General features: G+C 38.8%; 1 protein-coding gene across 1 annotated transcript; it reads right to left on the reverse strand.

Annotated features, from left to right (window-relative positions):
* Window positions 1-12,909: 12,909 nt before the first annotated feature.
* On the reverse strand, window positions 12,910-21,408 carry LOC131486333 (catenin alpha-2-like). Its single transcript, XM_058686396.1, has 4 exons — window positions 21,344-21,408; window positions 19,340-19,421; window positions 17,038-17,157; window positions 12,910-13,242 (listed from the first exon to the last, which is right to left on the reverse strand). The coding sequence occupies exons 1-4, from the start codon at window positions 21,406-21,408 to the stop codon at window positions 12,910-12,912; spliced, it is 600 nt and encodes a 199-aa protein (XP_058542379.1).
* Window positions 21,409-21,649: the final 241 nt, after the last annotated feature.

The raw sequence follows: 21,649 nt of genomic DNA on the forward strand, positions 1-21,649 counted from the left end.
GGTCATTACCAGCTTAGTGGCCCTCAGCAATCAGAATAAGCTTAAGAAGTATGATGAAGGCTAAGCATGAAGAAGTACGAAGAGGACAGGAAGACCCCTCACACAGATGTACGTGTGTGTCTCATCCTTTCAGAGAATATACTAAAAGCAAGGGCCTGGGAGACAAGCATGTCAGCTGCAGAATTTCTTCAAAGAAAAGCTGTAGGAGAGGCAAACTAGTAAGAGAGGGAGAAGGCAGGACCTGTCTGGAAGCCGCACCTGCATTGCAAGCACATTCTTTTTTTTCTTCTTAGTGTTTGTTTAGTTTTGAGAGAGAGCGAGTGAGCAAGCAGTGTGAGTGGGGGGCAGAGAAAGGAAACACAGAATCCAAAGCAGGCTCCAAGCTGTCAGCTGTCTGCACAGAGCCTGATGCAGGGCTCAATCCCATGAATCATAAGCCTGAGTCAGGCGCTCAACCAACTGAGCCACCCAGGCTCCCCACAAGCACATTCTTCTACTTAGATTGCATCATTAATGGGGGGGGGGAGTACTTTTAGGGACTTAATAGAAATTTAGAGGAAGCACTTCGTGTACCATTCTTGGCCAATACCTCTGAAATAGAAAGACATATCCATACTTGGGCTAGAAGGATAATAGTTTCTATTACTTTGAACTAAGTGAGTTCTTCGGAAATCACTTTCTACACTCCTAAATTGGGTTATTTTACAAATTGGGTTATATGAACTCAACAATAAAAGGAGATTATTACTAATCTTTGATTCTCTGTATCATCCAGGTATTAGAAATTCCCTCTGATTTACGAGTCTATGTTCTATTCCAGGAATATGGATCCATTCTTCTCCTCATCAAAACTGAGGGGTTTAATCCTGGAGGTTTTTAAGAGAATACTGGCGATAGAAAAGCTGAGCATTAAGTGTAGGCATTAATAATGTCTTTTCACAGTGTTTTTTCCTTATCTTTTGTATTAGGCTTTTTAAACCAAGTGTTGTGTCTTGCTAATTAACTGTGGTAGAAAGTTATCACCTGGGTAGAACATGTTAAAAAATAATTATATATTCCTTTGCATTGTGGTTCTTGGATGAAGGAAGAACACCAATCTTTGCCATCATTTCATCTTCCATTTTTACCCCTTTCTGTCAGCCACTCTTTTCCTTCTTGGTGTACTAGGAGAATCTTAAGAGACCACCAAACCTGAATAACTCTGATATTAAAATTTTTTTTTCCAACGTTTTTTATTTATTTTTGGGACAGAGAGAGACAGAGCATGAACGGGGGAGGGGCAGAGAGAGAGGGAGACACAGAATCGGAAACAGGCTCCAGGCTCTGAGCCATCAGCCCAGAGCCTGATGCGGGGCTCGAACTCACGGACCGCGAGATCGTGACCTGGCTGAAGTCGGACGCTTAACCGACTGCGCCACCCAGGCGCCCAATGAATAACTCTGATATTTAATAGGAAGATAAAGGGGTCTCTTACCACATCAGAAGCAATGAGAATTACCAAATAAACACAAGGGAGAAACCTACATTCCTAGTGCTAGCACTAGACTTACAACTTCACTCCTTACAATTCATCCTTGGAGAGGGGCACATGAGTGGCTTGGTCAGTCAAGGGTCAAGCTGTTGATTTCAGCTCACAGTTGTGAGATCAAGCCTACCTCAGGCTCTGCTCTGATGGCATGGAAACTGATTGAGATTTGCACTCTCTCTGCTCCTCCTCTTTCACTCTCTCTCACTCTTTCTCACTCTCAAAATAGACAAACATTAAAAAAAATTATCCTTGGAGAAAGGGAACCCTTGTGCACTGTTGGTGGGAATGTAAATTGGTACAACCACTATGAAAACAGTATGGAAGCTCCTCAAAAAATTAAACACAAATACTATATGATCCAACAATTCTACTACTATTTAGCCAAAGAAAACAAACACTAATTTGAAAAGAAGTATGAACCCCTATGTTCACTGTAGCATTATTTACAATAGCCAAGGTATGGAAGCAACTGAAATGTCCATCAATAGATGGATAAAGAAGATGTGCTGTGTACACACACACACACACACACACACAGGAATATTACTTAGCTGTAAAAATAGAATGAGATTCTGCCATTTGCAACAATATGGATGGACATAGAAGGTATTATGCTAAGTGAAATAAGTCAGGCAGAGGAATACAAATACCATATGATTTCAGTTATGTGTGGAACCTAAAAAAAAACAAAACAAACCAGAAATGGACTGAAGGGTACTGGTGTTTGCCAGAGGGAGGGGGAGGGGGAATGGACAAAATAGGTGAAGGGGATTGAGAGGTACTAAAGCTCAACTTTAAGTCACAAGCATGAGGAGGAGTACAGCATAGGGAGTATAATCAATGGTATGTAATAGTGTTGTATGGTGACAGATGGTAGCTAGACTTAGTGTAGTCAGTACCGTATAATGTATAGAACTGTTGAATCAATGTTGCACACTTGAAACTAATATAACATTATATGTCAACTATACTGCAATAAAAAAGTTTAAGAAATTAATTCTTAGGCCAGGTGGTAATTTAATCTACACTTTGGCCAGACTTTTCTTGGAGGTCTGGATGTGACCAAGGAAGAACACAACTTTTCAGTTAGGAACTGTTCTCTAAGCATTTTCTAGCCAATAGTTTCCACAGTAACTTTGGATGGAAGACATCTGTCTGTGACTTCTGTAAAGAGAAGTAGGAGAAAAAGACAACTAGCATTTCTAAGTGCCCACCAAGGATGAGGCACCCAAGAATGTTTATCCCATATAACTATTATCACCATCTTGGTAAGTCAACATTATTACCCCATTTTATAGATGCAGAAACAAAGGCAAGGAGGGAAGAGTTGTATGGTCAGATTTAAACACAAGCTTGTTCTGTTTGTCCTACGCCATGCTGTGCCATTGTCCGCAAGTATGACCACTGTAACGAGGACGACTAGCATGGGCCCCAGTCATGCCCTCAGTGATATTAGCCATTTGACAAATTTACTACCACACTTGCATCTCTGGGTAACCGTTCCCCTCCGTTCTTAGCTCAATGAATGTGTGCAGTAAGAACAAAACAGCCCCAGAGAACATTTGGATAAATAAACAATGGCACTCAATAGGTTACAGTAAAGTTTCCAGAAAATACTGTCGGAGAAGTTCAGGATGTATATTAAGGAGTTTGGTTAATAAGAAATCAAAATTAGTGTTTTTAGGGGGGAGGAGCAGGTGTGTGTGTGCATGAGCACATGTGTTTACCTCATCACGGAATCAAACCAAATCCTATAAATGAGTACTGAATATATGCCTACTTGTAATATGGAGAGTGCATAAAAGGGAAAGGTATAATCCTAAAGGGCTACGACAAGCACTTCTAATGTAAGAAATCACGAAAGAAACTAAGACTAAGGAGGTCAATATTTTAAATAAATCCTATTTTTCACCACTAAATAGTTCACTAGATAAAAGAGCTCATTTGGTTCCCCAATTTTAAAGTATAACTAATTAGATGATAATCAACATGGTATTTGCCATCACACGTTTAGACAATGTAGAATATGATGATCCATTACATCAATAATCAGTTACATTTAGAACTAATTATTTGAAATAAAGGTGAGCTCATATGCACAGAATCTGCCAATATTCTCAAAGGAAAACATTATTGGGGCACCTGGGTGGTTCAGGCAGTTGGGCGTCCAACTTCAGCTCAGGTCATGATCTCATAGCTTATGAGTTTGAGCCCCGCATCAGGCTCTGTGCTGACAGCCCAGAGTCTGAAGCCTGCTTCAGATTCTGTGTCTCCCTCTTTCTCTGCCCCTCCCCGACTCACGCTCTGTCTCACTCCTTCAAAAATAAATAAACATTAAAAAAAAATTTTTTTAAAGGAAAACATTATTCAGTGAAAAAAAGATTTTCATTTTCTCTTGTGAAAAGAAATAAAAAGATTGAAAATATGATTTTAATTACAGACAACATGGAGGGTAATAAGGATTTGAAATTTCAAATACAACTTTCAAATATTTCAAATCATATTGTTTTTTTCTCTCAATGATTTTTGTAGCTCCATATTTACTAAGTGAAATATAGAAAACTAAATTGTCTTGGGATATTTCCTTGAAATGGCTTTTAAGAAAATAAAAATTTAAATGATACGATCAGAAAATATTCCTGGTTTACAACACCTTAAATTAAAGCTGTTTGCAGACAAGAAGTCATCGGAGGAGTCAGTATCCCACAGTAAGATTTCTTGGACAAAAAAGGATAGTGGATAAACTGGTCCTGGGGAGGCACGTGGTATGACTCAGGAAGCAGAGAATATGTTGTTGGTTGACGTTGGCTGACCTGGTCCCACACACAGCCAGCAGAACGACCCTCAGCTCTACCTCCTGCCTGGAGCTTCTCTTCTTGCAAACTCATCTGCCTCTGTATCCATCTTTACCACTTTCCTAGAGCTAGTTTTCCGAAAAGGATTAATGCAATTCCCATGGCATAATTTTAGTGTGCAGAAGGGTGCCTGAAGCTGACTGAAAGTTCTGTGAAGGCAGAGTACACCTTCTCCATATTTACATCGGGAGTCTTGGCCCATATTTAGGTTGTGGTAGGTTTACAGGCATACAGGAATGCACTGGGGTGTTCCTAATGTTCGATTTGGCCACCAGATGTCAGTACATGATAACGAATGCTGTAATACCACATTAAGCCAGAAAAGCTTAAAAGGCCATTTTCAAGAGTTTAATTTGGCAGAGTAGAAAAGAGCAGACAGATTTACAGGCAGTACATTGTGATAGTATCTGGAGAAAAGATGAGAATCACTGGACCCTACTAACCCCCAGTCATTGATACTATGTCCTCTCAGATGGGGAAATCCATGTCCCATTTTTTTAAAAGTGTCTCTAAAATTTAGTTTTTAAAAAGTAAAATGTGCATTAGTAAGCACATACTAATGAAAGCTCAATTGCATATAAATAACTTAAACTAATTAGGAAAATCCTAGATGTTGAGTTTAGATTTAAATTATCCAAAACATAGATCTATGTAAATTACTAGGCATTTAATAATCATACTGTTGTGTATATACATGAATTAAAGAGCCAGGAAAAAAAAAAGCGTAAGAAGGTTTTTTTATGCAAAAAATCAAATATCCCACAAACAACTGAAACTTCCCCAGATTTCATAGTTGGAATTAAAAATGTTTGGTCTTTTTAACTAAAGATTACTGTACAAAACATTAACTTTTGATATATGAAAACGAAAAGTACAATTGTCAAGGCCTGTTCACTCTCCTCCCTCAACATGGTTCAGACCCACCCATTTATTCCATTCCTCCTCCAACAATGGATTTAGGGCACTGGTCACCTTGCTCGCCATAACCACCCTCCTACACTGCAGCTTTGTCCCTTCTGAGTCCATTCTCCACCCTGTAGGCAGAGGTCACTTTAAAAACACAAATTTGACCATGCATTCCCCTGCCTGGAGCACCAGCAACTTCCTAATGTCTTCAGGTTGAAGCTCAGCCCTTGGCCTTGCAAGGCCTACAGAGCACTCCGGGATCTGCCTCCAGCTCACTCAGCCAGGTTTCTTCTCATTCCTGGGTTCCAGAATTTTAGTGAATAATGCTGCCACATGAAATGGTGTTCTTTCTGAGAAATACTCATTCACACATCAGCATGTTAATTCCTACTCATGCACTGCCTCCTCCAGGAAATCTTCTATGATTTGATCCTCCCTAATTTTACCCATCCCCCAACACACACTAGTATGTAGGTGCATACTACATAGGTAAGTGTATAGCACATCATTTATGCATTGCAGTAACTATAGCTGTTTACAGAGTATTACTCCTTTATACCTTGCAGTCCTACCTTCTTACATCTCACGTGGCATACTCTATACTCTTAATCATCTTAGCTATCCTGTAGCTAAATCTTTTTCCAAGGTCTAGAGATACTATCTCCACAACCCAAGGTCACACATTCTTAAAATTTTACAGAGCTTGGAGTAGTAGCCACACACTGCAATCCAAGTCCTGGGCTCTTCCCAATATCCTGGGCTACTTCCAAAGGCCATTAAATGGGAACCATTTGATAGGAATATGGCAGAGATTATTGAAGAGTACTAATAGGGGTGCCAGACTGGCTCAGTCAGTAGAGCATACGACTCTTGCTATTAGGGTTGCGAGTTCAAGCCCCATGTTGGGAATAGAGCTTACTTTAAAAAAAAAAAAAGTACCAATAAAAGCATTAAAAAACAACAGATACAACTCTACAGATGTTAAGCCTTCAAAAATATTGGCATAAATTCAGACAGAAAGTTGCTGAATTTGCCTTCCTCTTTTTAGTACCTGAATTAGGAACCCAAAATTGCTTTCCAGAAGTTAAATGGTCCTACTTACTGGCTTTAATTTTTATGCATTTGGTTTGCTTCTTGCTAACTGCTTTAGGACATAAGCTGTATCTTGAGTTTTCTTCATCAGTATGTTTACAGTATTTTGTCAGGGATTTCTCCTCTTTTTTCTGTCCTCATGCTAATGTAATACATAGGAAGCTTACCTCTTCCATAGCCTAATGTGAGTGTTCCCACATGCCTGCAGTCAGAATGGCTTTACAGAGTATCACAGGAGAAGAGGAGACCTAGGGTAGGCCTCTCTGAGAAAGACCTATGTTGATTTCCACAGCAAAAGGGAGGGTTAGAACTGGGAAGGAGCTCAACAAGATGCTCTGTGAAAATGTACTACTTTAAGGAGGCATTCCTTCTTGCCTCCTTGGAGAGACCATGAGTCAATGAAACCCTTTAAGAGTCATTGAGCCAGCCATAATTCTGGTTCACGGCTCCTTAAGGGATCAGGCTTTCAACAGGAGCATCTAAGAATTAATCTCACTATTCAAAAGGTATTAAGAGAAATGTTTAGAGTAGAGTGCCAACTGAAAAACTCTACTTCTTTAGTCTCCTGAAGCATAGGTCTGCATGAGGTCATGCATTTGGGCTTCTTACCTAAGATACCTGTATTAGCACTCCAGCTCTCCACTGGGCCTGTTTTCCAACCCTGGGTTCTAAACCCTGGGCTAGGGTTATTATGCTTGGGTGTCCAGAAACCTCCATGTCCCAAAAATGGGCTGGGGTCTTGCTATGAAATGAGTTACCATCTAACTCCTGTTTCTCAACCACGTTTTTCCAACTAGATCTCCTAGATTGTCCATATATACCTGAGAAGTGCACATAGTTGGAATCACCTTGGGGCAGTGACCACCATAACATGGAGATGCTCCCCAGAGGACAATTCTCCCATCAGTGCAGTTGGTCTATGTGCCCTACCCTTGTCAGATAGTTTTGCTATCCTCATTGGCCTGTGATGTAGATGCTCCATGATGTCTTATACTCACATTCCAACACTTCTATCCACTGAATACCAGCAGTAAGAGAATTACAATTAGATCCACACAATTATACTTAAAAAGAAAGAAGGGGAGAAAATGGAAGAAATACCAGAGGGAAGAGGGTGTGAAAAATCAGGTAGAAATAGCAAGGGCAATGTATGTAGAGTTGGTATGTCATGGTGACATTTCACTCAATGTATTTGAGGTCTGATTACCCTACTCTTCAATAAAAATAAATCTTGCAAATCAGAAATAATACGAAGAAAAAAAAAGAATATGGTTAATGCTATTAAAATCCACCCCCCCCATTCCAAATTTAAAGTAGTTGAGAACTAGCAAGTAAAATCACATAGACTTGGGGGTCCTTAAAGATTCAAACACAGAGTTACAGAGGAGGGGCAGTAAAAGTTGGATGACAAGGCTCAAAAAGGTAGGAGCTAGTGGTAGCCAAGACACGGAAACAAGGACTGGCATTGACTTATTTAACAACTGTTCTTAAAGAACTGTGTAAGGAGAAGAGTGAAGTATGAGAAAAATGGTAAACATAGTAGACTAATGCTTTATTTTCTTCTTAGACTGTAGAAGAGAAATACATTTTTCTATAGGCTGAGGGAATTTCTCCTAGTGGAGAAAGAGAAACTAAATGTCCAAGAAAATAATTACTAATCAAGCAAATACCCAGGGCAGGTGGGGAAAAGTAAGAAAATTCACAAGAAGGTAATAAAGTTAGAGGAATTTGAGATTGTGTTTACTTACTATCTGATTTAAAACAAATGTTTAAAACGCAAATAGCTACCAATTATAAAGACTGGTCCATGAATGGTGTTAATTTCCATTTTTCTCAAGTGCCTTCATCTACAAAAGAAGCTTCAAAAAACAAGATATAGTATACTCTCTTCTGTTTAAAATAGAAATTCTGTAGGAATAACTTAATTTTCCTCTCTCTCACTCTTTCAAGTTTTCTGGCAGTAAAAATAGATATTTTAATAGGATTTATTTCTGAGTAGTCACTATATTTTTAAAATTCTTTTTAGTATTCCTCAGTAGTTTCACCCAATAAAATTAACTACCTCAAGCTGCCACATTTTAAACAGAGGCTGATTGGGGCGCCTGGGTGGCGCAGTCGGTTAAGCTTCCGACTTCAGCCAGGTCACGATCTCGTGGTCCGTGAGTTCGAGCCCCACGTCAGGCTCTGGGCTGATGGCTCAGAGCCTGGAGCCTGCTTCCGATTCTGTATCTCCCTCTCTCTCTGCCCCTCCCCCGTTCATGCTCTGTCTCTCTCTGTCCAAAAAAAAAAAACAAAAAACAAAAAAAAAACGTTGAAAAAAAAATAAATAAACAGAGGCTGATTTTTCCATTGGTTAGCAATCATTTTCTCTTTGCTATTTTATCATTAGAAACTCCCTTGACAGTTTCAAGTTGTTAAAATCCTGGGTTTTTTCTTCATTCCTTTGCTTCATAAATCACTACATCAACTATTCATGTAGGCAGAAAAATAGTGCCAGAAAATAGGTCACCATGCATTGAGCCACCATTTTAACTACCTAGATTAAAAAAAAAAAATCAATCCTACAACTTAACAAATTAACGTAAAAATACTAATTTTTACTTTGTTTTTAGTCAGCTATCAAACTTTACGTCACTTCTGCATCCTACCGCCCCTAAAACTGGGTTTTGCATACTGATGACTAATACAAATTGTGCTTGAAATTGAACATTAAGGCATGCTAGCCATGCTCACAATGACTTGTGTATTTCTATAGTTACTTTCACTTCAAGATCTCAAACATACTTTACTTTTGAAAATCTCCTTCACGTTGGCAAGTCAGTAAACCTAGCATCAGGAAGGGATATTGCCAGAAAACTAATTCACAGGAAGTTTGAGTGAGTTTCCCTCCCAATGTGGTATCAATTTGTTTAATATCTGAGAATAGCTTTTAGGATATAAGACAGATGTCTGAATTCAAAAATCAATTTCAAGTCACTATGTCTGCAGAATAAAAAAAAAGTATTCATTATGCAACTAAAGAACAGAAATGGAGAATTCTGTTACCAAGAGAAGGAGAACATTAATTATTAGTGATAATTTCAAATATCCTTAAGGACTGTCTAGATTTGCTGTTGTCAAATGGTGGAAAAATCAACACATCTACAAATGGCTAATTAACTTATGTCTGGTCATATTCTGTAATACTTTATTAGCATTACTATGTTTGAGAAAGTACTGAAACTGCACTTACTAAATTTTTAGGGAACCATACCCAATTGAATTACTATCTATAAATCACCAATATAGATGGTTCTCCCTGATGATTTTTGTCAATCTCTGAGAAATGAAGTTTTAAACATTTGTCAATCTCTGAGAAATAAAGTTTTAAACATTAGATAATGCTTTAGTTATTTATATAGCTTGTGAACCAGTATACATTCTTAATAAAATATTACTTGATTAATATACTTAGCCAATATATAATTGAGTAGTCTGGTATTATATAAGCATAGAATTGACATAATACACTTATTTTAACTAATAAAAATTACCTAGTATAATAGTGAAAATAGAGTGAATTACTTAGTTAATATGTCATGTTCTGTAACAAACTTACATTTCTGTATCAACCTCCCAAAGCCATATTTGCACAGTGTATCACTACAGTTAACAAAATACTACATGGCAATGAGAAAGAATGAAATATGGCCTTTTGTAGCAATGTGGATGCAACTGGAGAGTGTGATGCTAAGTGAAATAAGTCATACAGAGAAAGACAGATACCGTATGTTTTCACTCTTATGTGGATCCTGAGAAACTTAACAGAAGACCATGAGGGAGGGGAAGAAAAAAGAAAAAAAAAAAAGAGAGGTTAGAGAGGGAGGAAGCCAAAACATAAGAGACTCTTAAAAATTGAGAACAAACTGAGGGTTAATGGGGGGTGGGAGGGAGGAGAGGGTGGGTGATGGGTATTGAGGAGGGCATCTGTTGGGATGAGCACTGGGTGTTGTATGGAAACCAATTTGACAATAAATTTCATATTTAAAAATAAATAAACATTAAAAAATAAAATAAAATAACACACACACATACATACAAACCAACATTTCAAATGTTTAAGTATTTCCAACATACTTTGCTAATAGATTTTCCCCATACAGGCTTAAGTTTTATTTTATGAGTCCAAAGCCTTTTGTATTGTGAACCTCATTTTTAGTAAAAGCTCCTTTCAGTGAGAAGGTTCTGGATACAAAGAAAATGGGAAGGTGGAGTCCTCACGCTTGGGCAGAAGGTGGCAGCAGCTGAAGGGTCTGACTGTCCTTTCAGGGAGTTAGTTCTCAGCATTCAGTGCTTCTACTCCTATTACTAGGTCCTGGCAGGGTTTACTGTTTACTTTTTGAAGTTAACATAGGATTATAAAAATATAGTTTTGTCAAAATCTGACTAATCCACCTACTAATTTTAAAAACTAACATTTCATAAGATAATTTTGTATTGGAGATTCTTTGCAATTTTCTATTCGGTTTAACTTGACTAGGCATTTTTTGGTCTAATGCACACTTTTAAAATGAATGTAGCATTAGAATGTTTTAATATCAAGTACATCACCCGCTCATTTTCATCTCCTTAAAATATTGGCTTATTCATTCTTAGTCCAGAAAAAAAACTTCATCATTACTCTGTCAAGTTTCAAAAGAACTCTTAGAATTTTTATTGGGATTGTCTGAACATTGTAAAAATTAAGAATCAATAGTTTTCCTACCCAGGCTTGTGATATCATTGTGATATCATACCCAGAAGTAGAAGTTGCCACTGAGTTTTTTTTGTTTTGTTTCTAGTCTTCCACATTTGCATCAGGATGATTTCCAACATTTATAAGGAAATAAGGAATAAAATAAAGCCAACAAACTATTTTTCATTTCTATCAACAGGATCATTTTTTTAAAAATAAGATCTGTTTTTCCATTACTCTATGTTTTTGCACTTTGCAAATCTGTGGACGTATATTTTAAAACTGATAACCTTACTGAACTCTATTAGCTCCAATGGATTTTCAGTTGTCTCCTCAAACTTTGTGAATTACATATTAACCCCCAATCCCTGTGGTAAATACTTAAATAATATTTTTTAATGTTTATTTATTTGTGAAAGAGAGAGCGAGCGTGAGCACGAGTGGGGAGGAGCAGAGAAAGGGAGACACAATCTGAAGCAGTCACCAGGCTCCAAGCTGTCAGCACAGAGCCCAGAGCCAGGCCCAAACCCAGAAACCATGAGATCATGACCTGAGCCGAAGCCGGACACTTAACCAACTGAGCCACCCAGTTGCCCCTAAATTTCCAAATATCTTTAAATAAATATAACCTGTCACTTGCATGAAATCAGTTGAATGTGATATGTGAGTTATTAACTTTCTCTCCCAACACTTAACCAACTGAGCCACCCAGGTGATCATGTGGTACTTTAAATTTATTATATTTAATCTTGACTAAAAAAAAAAAAAAGAAAAGAAAAAAACATAGGAAACAGTATATGGTCTATTATATTTTGACTGACTGAAAAAACTAAAAGAGGAGACACCCCTGTGAAAACAGCTAGGTCAAGTATCATAATTATTCTTCCATTAGATCTTCCAGCTTTAGGTCTCTAGCAATCACTGCTTTGTTCCCGATTCTCTTTTCTAGCCAGTCATCTCCTGCCAAAAATTCATGTCAACAGATCCAAAAGCAAGCTCATCATCTTTCTCCACAGCTGTTAAGTAACCTATTTTTCTCTTATGAATTTCGTTAATACTGTTTTATCCCTTGAAAGGTATTTAATACATTCTACTTCTCCCATCTCCTTACAGGGAAATAGAATCCTTGAAAGCAGATACCAATTATTTTAAATCTTGGTAGTTCTCACAACACACTTAGACTCTCACACTGAACACAGAATGAGCTCAGATGAATTCCAGCATTCCATAGGTGGGTCCATATCCTGATCCAGGAGAAGTGAGGGCTCTCATCCTGGGGTACTGATTACATGAATGCCTCCCATTCACTTTGATGCCATCTTCCTACTGCTTCGCTCATTGGGACACACCCCCAGAAACAGCAGGTGCAGAATGTGGGTCATTCATGGGTCCTGCAGAGGCATTACCCAGAGGGGTCTATTCAAGGAAGATGGCGATCCCATGTGGGATCAGTGGGCAACAACGTTTGTCAATGATTTAAAATGAACACATTGAGGGTAGTTCTTCACCCAGGCACAACATAGAGGCAATCTATACCTACACTGCTTATGACATTTGTCCCCTTAAAAATAAAGATCATCATCCAAGTGATGAATGGTCCCTAAATAACCAGTGGGATAAAAAAAAGTTAATGATTTACAGGGCTTCTGCTTGCCTAACATCAGGTCCTCTTCAACATTGTTGTTAGATCCTTTGAATACAAGAAAACTAGGCTCTGCCACTATGTTGGATTCCGATCAACAGAAATAGGATATAATTTACCTTTTATCCTAAGCTTCCATGAGGGGTAAATTCATGTATGCTACTGTGGCCCTTCATCCCCAAATCATTTTTTTCAATGCAAGTGTATACTCCTCTGTGTGCACCACTGGGACACTTACATCAAACTCATTCAGGACTGCAGCCAGCTCACCGATGCCTGTGTGGCCTTTGGCTTCATCGGTGGGCGAGGTAGCTTGAGCAGCATTGGAGATGCCAGCAATGGCTTCCTGGACTTGTTTAAACACATAATCTCGGTTGGCTCTGGTGGCAGCAACATCTGGGTGGCGGAGAAACGCTTGGGAGGCTGTGTACAGCATTGTGGCATTCTTCTTTAGAGCCCCTCGGACGGCTGCCATCTCATTCCGACAGTGAGGGTCCTTCAGATCCTGTGTGTGCAAAACATGAAACCTGTCACATCCATGGAGTTTGCCATGGAAACGTTTGTTATTGAACTCTGAGTCAGACTCACAGAACTCCACTGAATTTTGTAAACCATCTACCTTCCCTTGTCCTCTCTCTAGCTGCCAGGACTTTGTGTATGGTGTTCTTTCCATATGAAATACTGGAGTACCCCTCTTCTACCCAACCCTTTCACTCAACACGGCCCATCTTCCTGGAACCTATTCCATCCAGCTCTCTAGGCGATGTCTCCTTCTATCTGCTCCCACAAGCCCCTATCCCCTCCTATCATCAATACTTATTATACTGTACTGGAGTTACATATTTAAGCATGTGTCCCTCCTGTGTTGTATCTCTTGAGAGCAGGAAACCCGATCTTGTTTAGTGACCCTTTACTTATTAGCAAATGTTTGGCTTATAAAAGGCACTCAAATATTGCTGGGGAAAATGTAAAAACCAAGATACAGACAAGTAGCCTGCATGGATAGGAGTTAGTTAAGCAGCAGAGGAAAACCCAGGCTTCAGTCTTATGATATTGCTTGCCCTTATAGTCAATGACAATTACAAATATGGGAAATCAAACTCTTCTGATTTTTCCTTAGTGCATATCTGCCACTTCATTTTCAGGTTCGGACTAGGGTTCATTTCATTTTATTTTTTTAAAGCTATCTTTAATGGCAGCTCAATCACTGAGTTTAGGGAATAAAAATAGATCAAAGGTGATGTGTCTTCCTTGTTTGGGCTGTCAAAATACTACCACCTGGGAATCTCTTGATCTTCAGCTTTAAAGAGCATTGTTAAGAAAATGTTCACATCATTTACGGAAATGTTAAAGGCAGCGCTGCTCTCTGAGGCCATGTAGGATTGCCAGCTGAGGATCTCAGAGAAATTTTTCCAGTTTCAAAACATCATTGAAGGTTACTTGAATCACTGGGGTTCAGTTTTTATTTATTTATTCAGTATGTGTTATATGAATGACCTGGCAACAATGGTATCTTTTCTTTTGTGTGTGTCAAAACAACTCTGAGACAAGCACAATGGATTGGTTATCTAGGATTGTCAAGGCAGATTGACAAATAATAATTAACTGAACCATCTATCCTCTTTTGCTTATGCACTAATGAATTTAGCCCGCCAACATGATTTCTAGTTTGAGGGCATTTCTTTTTGGTCCTAAACATGAACACCAATAGGTAACCAACACATGTATGTACTTTCTATGCCAGATAATTATCTAGGCATTCAAAGTAAAAGGTTTCTCCCGACTAGTCATGAAGAGCCTTTTAACCTCCAGAACTCTGGTCCAGAAATTGCATATTATATTACTGGGTACCTACACTTAAAAAAGGAAGAGATGGAAGGGGGATTCTCTCTATAAAAACACTTGAGGAAACATTCCTTAATTACATTTAAAAAACCCTGCAAACAATCTAAATGTTAAATTATGAAGAATTGGGGGCGCCTGGGTGGCTCAGTCGGTTGAGCGGCGGACTTTGGCTCAGGTCATGATCTCGCGCTCCGTGAGTTCGAGCCCCGTGTTGGACTCTGTGCTGACAGCTCAGAGCCTGGAGCCTGTTTTGGAATCTGTGTCTCCCTCTCTCTGATCCTCCCCCGTTCATGCTCTGTCTCTTGCTGTCTCAAAAATAAATAAGCATTAAATTTTTTTTTTAAATTATGAAGAATTGGCTAAGTAAATGACTGAAGCATTTATTTATTTGATAGGCTCTGGATACTATAGTTTTCAATAAATGACATGAATAATATTTACAAGATAAGTGAAAAGGCAGAACATAATATGCATACTTGTATGCAAAGTATGATTATAAATATGCTAAAATATGAAGATAAATAACTAAAATGCAATATACCAAAATTGTACCACTTTTTTCTTGGGTGGTAGGGTGTTCTATGGTTTTTTCCTTCTTCCAATTCTACCTGTTTTCTAAATTTTCTTGAAAGAGACAACTAGCAGTTAATTAAAAATAAGGTATTAATGAAATAAATGATACTTATGGGTATTCTCATATAAATCTCATACACGTCCATGAATTTTAATACACATCTATATACACACCAGTACCTGATGTGTCCATCTCCAACCCACAACTCTCTTCTATTTGACATTTTTACATGGAGAGTTCACAGGCATCTCACAAGCCATGTATCTAAATATGAAATATTAATTTCTGTACCCAACTGACCCAGTCTTTCCCATCTCTGTAAATTTACCAACATTTACTCATGTGCTGAAACCAGAACCTTAGAACTGAACTGGTTGCTGTCACTTCCTAACATGTCCAATTTAACATCAGGTCCTCAGAGTTCTAGTTTCAAAATAAACTTGGATTCTTTGCAGTTTCCTCCATTTCCACCACTACAAACGAATCAAGACCACCATCTCTCACCTAGACTACTTCAGCTCCCCGCCCCCCCCAACTATAGCCGGTCTCTCCTCTTCCATTCTCTTCTGCACAGCATATCTAGAATCCTAAAATACGTCTTTGAGACACTGATATCAAACTTTGAACTATTCAAACACTACCCACCCACTTACAATAAAATCCAAAACTTCTGCAAGACTCCCAATGTCCTGGCCCCTACCTTTCTTCCCAACTGCCCGTGTGGTTCACTAAGATCAAGATTCAATGGCTTTTTTCTCAGTTGTTTAAATTAGCTAAGTAGCTTTCTTGGTCTCACATTTGTGTTTCAGAGTAACTTCACTCCTACCCATCTTACATTTTGGACTATCACACAAGAGCTCATTTGAGTCTGCTGATGACAAAATACTTAAATCATCAAGTAATCTCAAATCACATGCATGCCTCTCTCACACAAAGAATACTGCAAGCATGTTAGGGGCAGAAACTAGATCTTGGTCCAGTTTGTAATACCAAAGTTCCTTCAACCTGGCACAGAAGAACACTCGACAAATGTTTGTTGAATAAAACTTGCTTGTTGGTCACAGACCATCTTGAATCACTAGGAATTGCCCTACGTGTTGAATTCTAGGAACAGTCAAGAGGACGGGTAAAGGATTTTTAACTGACCCTTTCACATTTGGAGATGTTTTTCCTAGGGGAAAAAAATAAAACCCAATTCCTTGAGGATAAAATCCTAATGGTACTTGACAAACAACTAGAATAGACTAAATTGAGAGTGCTAGCTCTAGACAAAAGGATGACAGAAGACACTATGTCAGTCACCTTCATCAGAGTAACTCACACTTAACCTGTGTTATCCCACACCCCCACACATTTATTTTCTTCTCTGCCTTTCCTTGATTTTCTTTGCATAGTCCTCTTGTCTTTCATAAAGGGGTCACTCAACATGCTGCACTATTGGGCTATGCATATGCATGATGGGGTCTATAGGGCTAGGAAACAAAAAGTGAGGGCAAAGGGTGGTGCTCAGAAAGCATCCACTGCACTACATGAAACCACTCTCCCCTCCTTTCTTTTTTTTTCTTTTTTCTTTTCTTTTTTTTTTTTTTTTTTGATTGGGGAGCTTTTCTTACAGTGGAAAAAAGGTTACAGTGGTTCCCACCAGTCACACAGGAGGCCTATGACCTACCCTAGGTAGGCAGGGGGCAGAGAGTACCCCAGGGCCCAAAATGCTATGCAAACTGGCCCATGTAATAAGCAACCTTTGTTGATCACAGGTTCTGAGGACATTTGCTAATTTGATAACCAGCAGATAAGGCTGATCTGTTGTTTAAGCCTACCAAGTGAGGAGGTTACTTAAACACACATTTTCTCACCCAGCATTTCCTGAATTTTCCCCACCTGTTGTCTTCTTGCTGCTACATAGTTCAGTTTCACCATTGCTTTGCCAAATTCTTTAAAGTGATTTGCAAGGTCTTGTTCATTTGTAGCATTTTTGACAGCTTCCAAGGCCTCTTCCACCTGAGGTAATAAGGAACATTTATCAATGGATAGAATTTAAATATTAAACATGTTAGAAATGGTCATTTGTAAAAAAAAAAAAAATTATGCCTAGGGATTCACATTTAAATAAAATAGAAGTACCACTAATAAGTACTTATAATCAGAATATTTCTTCACAACACACAGGATATTTTGTACCTAAAAAGATAATGCCTGAACTCTTGAAACATTAGAACTGTATCAATTGTCATTTATTGGGTGAGGATTCTGACGAGGAGTACAGACTAATAATTTCACATAGACACATACAAGAAAATCGATCGAAGAAAAAAAACATGGAATTTGAAGACAAATTCTAGAAATCTTCAGGAGGAAGTGCTTCACCAACAAAAACTGAAGGAATTCCCCGAAGCGTGAGTGCGCTTGAATCTGCAACCACAGTTCTTGGCAACACCTGTGTAGCCAGAGCTGAACGGCCTGTAACTGTGAACCGAGTTCACTCCCTGCCATCCACTGCAAAGAGGAGCTGTTTCCTGTGGAGAAGCAAGTGAATCTGAAGCTTCCTTGTCACTGAATGAAGGTGGTGTCAGCTGGGGTAGAATGCAGGTGAGCAGAATGAGAGCAGGCATGCCTCCCTAATGATGTGCCCAGCTTCCAATTCTTGCCAACTGGATCATGCAACTTTTGCAGAGAGGTCTTAGACTTGAATTAGGAATTTCACTAAGAACTCCTTTACAGATGATTTGAGGATTTGGTGGGTGCCTGGGTGGCCCTGACTTCGGCTCAGGTCATGATCTCACCATTAGTGGGTTCAAGCCCTGCGTCGGCTCTATGCTGAGAGCTCAGAGCCTGGAGCCTGCTTCAGATTCTGTGTCTCCTGCTCTGCCCCTCCCCCAGTCACATTAGGTCTCTCTCAAAAATAAAATAAAAAACATTATAAAAAATAAAATAAATGACTTGAGGATTTGGGTGGTACTAAAGTCTCTTCTCCAGAATGACTTTAATGTTTTTATTTATTTTTGAGAGCACACACATGTGGGAGAGTGGAGAGAGGGAGACAGAGGATCTGAAGCAGGTTCTGCACTGACAAGAGAGCCCGATGTGGGGCTCGAACTCATGAACCAGGAGATCATGACCCAGCAGAAGCTGGTGCTTCACCAACTGAGCCACCCAGGTGCCCCCTCCAGAGTGACTTTACAACAGTGTGAAGATTTCCACAATTGGTAACGTTAAACACCTGGGGTCTCGATTTAAATTAAAATGAAAATTGAGATATGAAGTAATTCATGACATCATCAGCAGTCAACTTGCTATTTTGTCAGTGGAAATAACCAAGAACAAAATTCTAAGGCACAAGACAGGTATGTGTTTGCCTAATCAAAAGTTCTATACAAAAAGGGACCTTAGTAGACAGACCTCTGCTAATGCTGTCTTCTAATAGAAGCAACAGAAAAAGAGCAGGCAGCTCAGTCATGTGAAGTGAAGAAAATGCAGGGCCTACTGAAGAATTCCGATTAGCTCTTTGTATTTGAAGCAAACCAAAGGGAACATACAGGGAGTTCATCGTATGACAATGCGGAAATACAAAGGACCACTAAAACAGCTAGAAAAAGCCAGAGATTAACAGTTCTGAGCTACAGAGATCTACCTTTAAGCTTGACACAATCACAAAGATACCTAATTCAACAGCCTTAGCAAGTTTCACTGAGTGGAGGAAGAGAATCGTGTATATAAACCAGTGATAATGGAGATCATCAACCTTTTTCTCTGTAGACGTGCCATTCAATTTACTAAATAGGCTAACCCATTTTTATTAAGAGTTGTAGCAAGCCAGGGAAGTTATTTAGAATGCTGGTAATCTAGACTCCACATAAAATTAAGTTTCCATTCACATCTCCTATGGAAATTCTGAATCTTTTCTTAACTGTGAAAAATATAAAATACTTTCACTTCTCAATGTTAGTCTTGTTCAATTCCTATCCAGGCTAATACTCAAGGAAAAACAGTAACAATCATTGAAAAAAAAAAAAAAAAGGACTGTTGTGTGTAAAGATACTTTTTTAGGGACTCAAATCAAGTTACATTTTATGGTATGGAATAGGCCAGATAAAGCATTTTCATAGTTTAATTAGAATCTTATACCTCAAACCTTTAAAACAACAAATCAGTGATGTCTCACTTTCTAATAGATTTGTAATACCTTAACACGGCTATCAACAGCATCATGGAGAGGACAGCTCTTGGCAGTTAATTTGTTCCTGGTGCTTATTTGAGCTGTAAATCTTTCCAGAGGACATAAAAACAGGTTCCAGCGAAGAGCAAAATAATTATCTCAGAAGGAGATAAATTTTGGATTTGTTTTCTAATACATATATAAAACAGGCTTCTTACTGAATATTAATCAGACCAATTGGGAATATCTATTTTGTTGCTTTATACCTTACATTTTCTTATTGGCTGTATCTGAAGAATCCAGATGCTGGTTTGAATTTATGTTTCTAATTCAGTGAAGTTCTTTTAAAAAGAAACACCAACAATGGGGTCTCTGTGTAAAGGTAGACTTAGCCATACTTAGAGTTTTAATCTACAAGGATCTCCAAAGGTCAAGTAATGCAAAGTTCTCATGTAGAAACACGGGTTCAGAATCAGTCCAAGGTCTGGAAGAAATGGGACCATAGTAGAGAGTGGTGGGAGCAGACAATTGGGTGGGGGGGGGGGGGGGTGGTGCTGAAGAGACAAGAAGGAAAAGGGGGAAAAAAAAGGCAGGGACCAGATACTTCTTCTGAGAAGTCAAAATTAATAGAATAACCAAGTTGGTCCTTTTTTTGTTTTTGTTCTTTTTAAACAGAGCCAATGATATTTTCTTTCTGGGTGTCTGGATTAAAGGAAATTACAGGGATATAAGCCAAACAAACACTTTAAAAGTCAGTTCTTATACAGAATACTCAGGACACTTTTTCCAAAAACTTTTTCAGAGCACTTAGATGGCACAATTGGTTAAGCATCCAACTCTTGATGTCAGCTCAGGTCATGATCTCACCGTTCATGAGTTCAAGCCCTGCATCGGGCTCTATGCTGACAGCATTGAACCTGATTGGGATGCTGGCTTTCTGCTCCTACCCAATGCTCTCTCTCAAAATAAATGAACAACTTAAAAAAAAAAAAAGGAAAACCTCCCTAGGCCCCACATTGTTAGATATGAGTCAATATGTGTGAGGAAGTCTTGGTGTGAGGTCAGACCGTTGTGTTTGAACCCCAGCTCTGTCACTTGTTTGCATTATGATCCAGGCAAACCACTTAACCTTTCAGACCCTCAGTGTCATTTAATAAAATGAAGGTAATAATGTTTACATATTACACAAAGTTATTGTGAGAATTAGGGAAGAAATGAAGAAGGTTTGTAAATGGAAAAAATGAAGATGGCTAACTAAGCTCAATTAGAAAATAAATATAAGTGGGCTAAATACTGTAATTATGATAAAAACTCTCAGATGGAACTTTTGAGAGACCAACAGAGAATCCCAAGCAGGCTCCACACTGTTACCGCAGAACCCAATGTGGAGTTTGAACTCACAAATCTTGAGATCATGCCCTGAGCCGAAATCAATAGTTAGATGTTTAACCAACTGAACCACCCAGATGCCCCAACAGATGGAACGTTTAAAAACAGACCCCACAAGAGGCTATCGACAAGAGATAATTTAAACAGTAAGATAAAAAAGATGAAGATAAAACCTCTCATGCTAATGAATTTTAAATGTATCTGCAATAAATTCTAAATATATAAAATGCCAATAGGAATGTAAAAAGAAACAGAGAACTTGAATAGATCAAAGTATATGACAGAAATGGAACAAAGACTTCTCTACTCTTTTCTCAAACTAGGTATTCTGTATATGTAGGAAAGGAAAGAAAGAAATGCAAAATAGCAAACACTTAGAATAACTGGCAAGAATTAGTAGCTCCTTAAACAGAGACACTGACCTGCCACTCAGCGTCTAGCTAAGTATCGGAGTATCTGTTAAGGAAAGTATCTAATGAAGAGGTTTTCCCAAATAATTTCCAAGAGGCAAGGTGCTTGGAACATCTGCAGACTAGGCACTCAGGAGAGTGGAAGCCTCACAGTGAAGGCCTGCCAGCAAGGACTCTAAGCAGAGCAGAGCTCCTGGGGAGGTGTTATAAGGGGGAAGCTTGAGAGACGCACCTGTCCAGAACTGGGAAGTCTTTTCCAATAAGCTGATAAAGGAAGCCTTTAGAGGCAGCAGCCATAGCTTCCCTTCTTAAGAACGCCCTTGGAGTCCTGGATATCACAATTAAGTGTTCTCCTCCCACAGCAGGCCCAGCTGTGAACACCAAAGTGAGAACTCTTTGCTCAACCAGGTAAACCTGTCCTTAATATTGGCAGTTTGGGCAGGGTACAGCTGAAAAGACTCAAAGAGCTAGAAAAGATATTAAAATTTCCTCCTGTGTTAGTGGATTTAGGTATTATTTTCGGAGCTTGTCACCTAAA

The sequence above is a fragment of the Neofelis nebulosa genome, chromosome 9 (genome assembly GCF_028018385.1).
Source record: "Neofelis nebulosa isolate mNeoNeb1 chromosome 9, mNeoNeb1.pri, whole genome shotgun sequence".
Classification (NCBI taxonomy): Eukaryota; Metazoa; Chordata; class Mammalia; order Carnivora; family Felidae; genus Neofelis; species Neofelis nebulosa.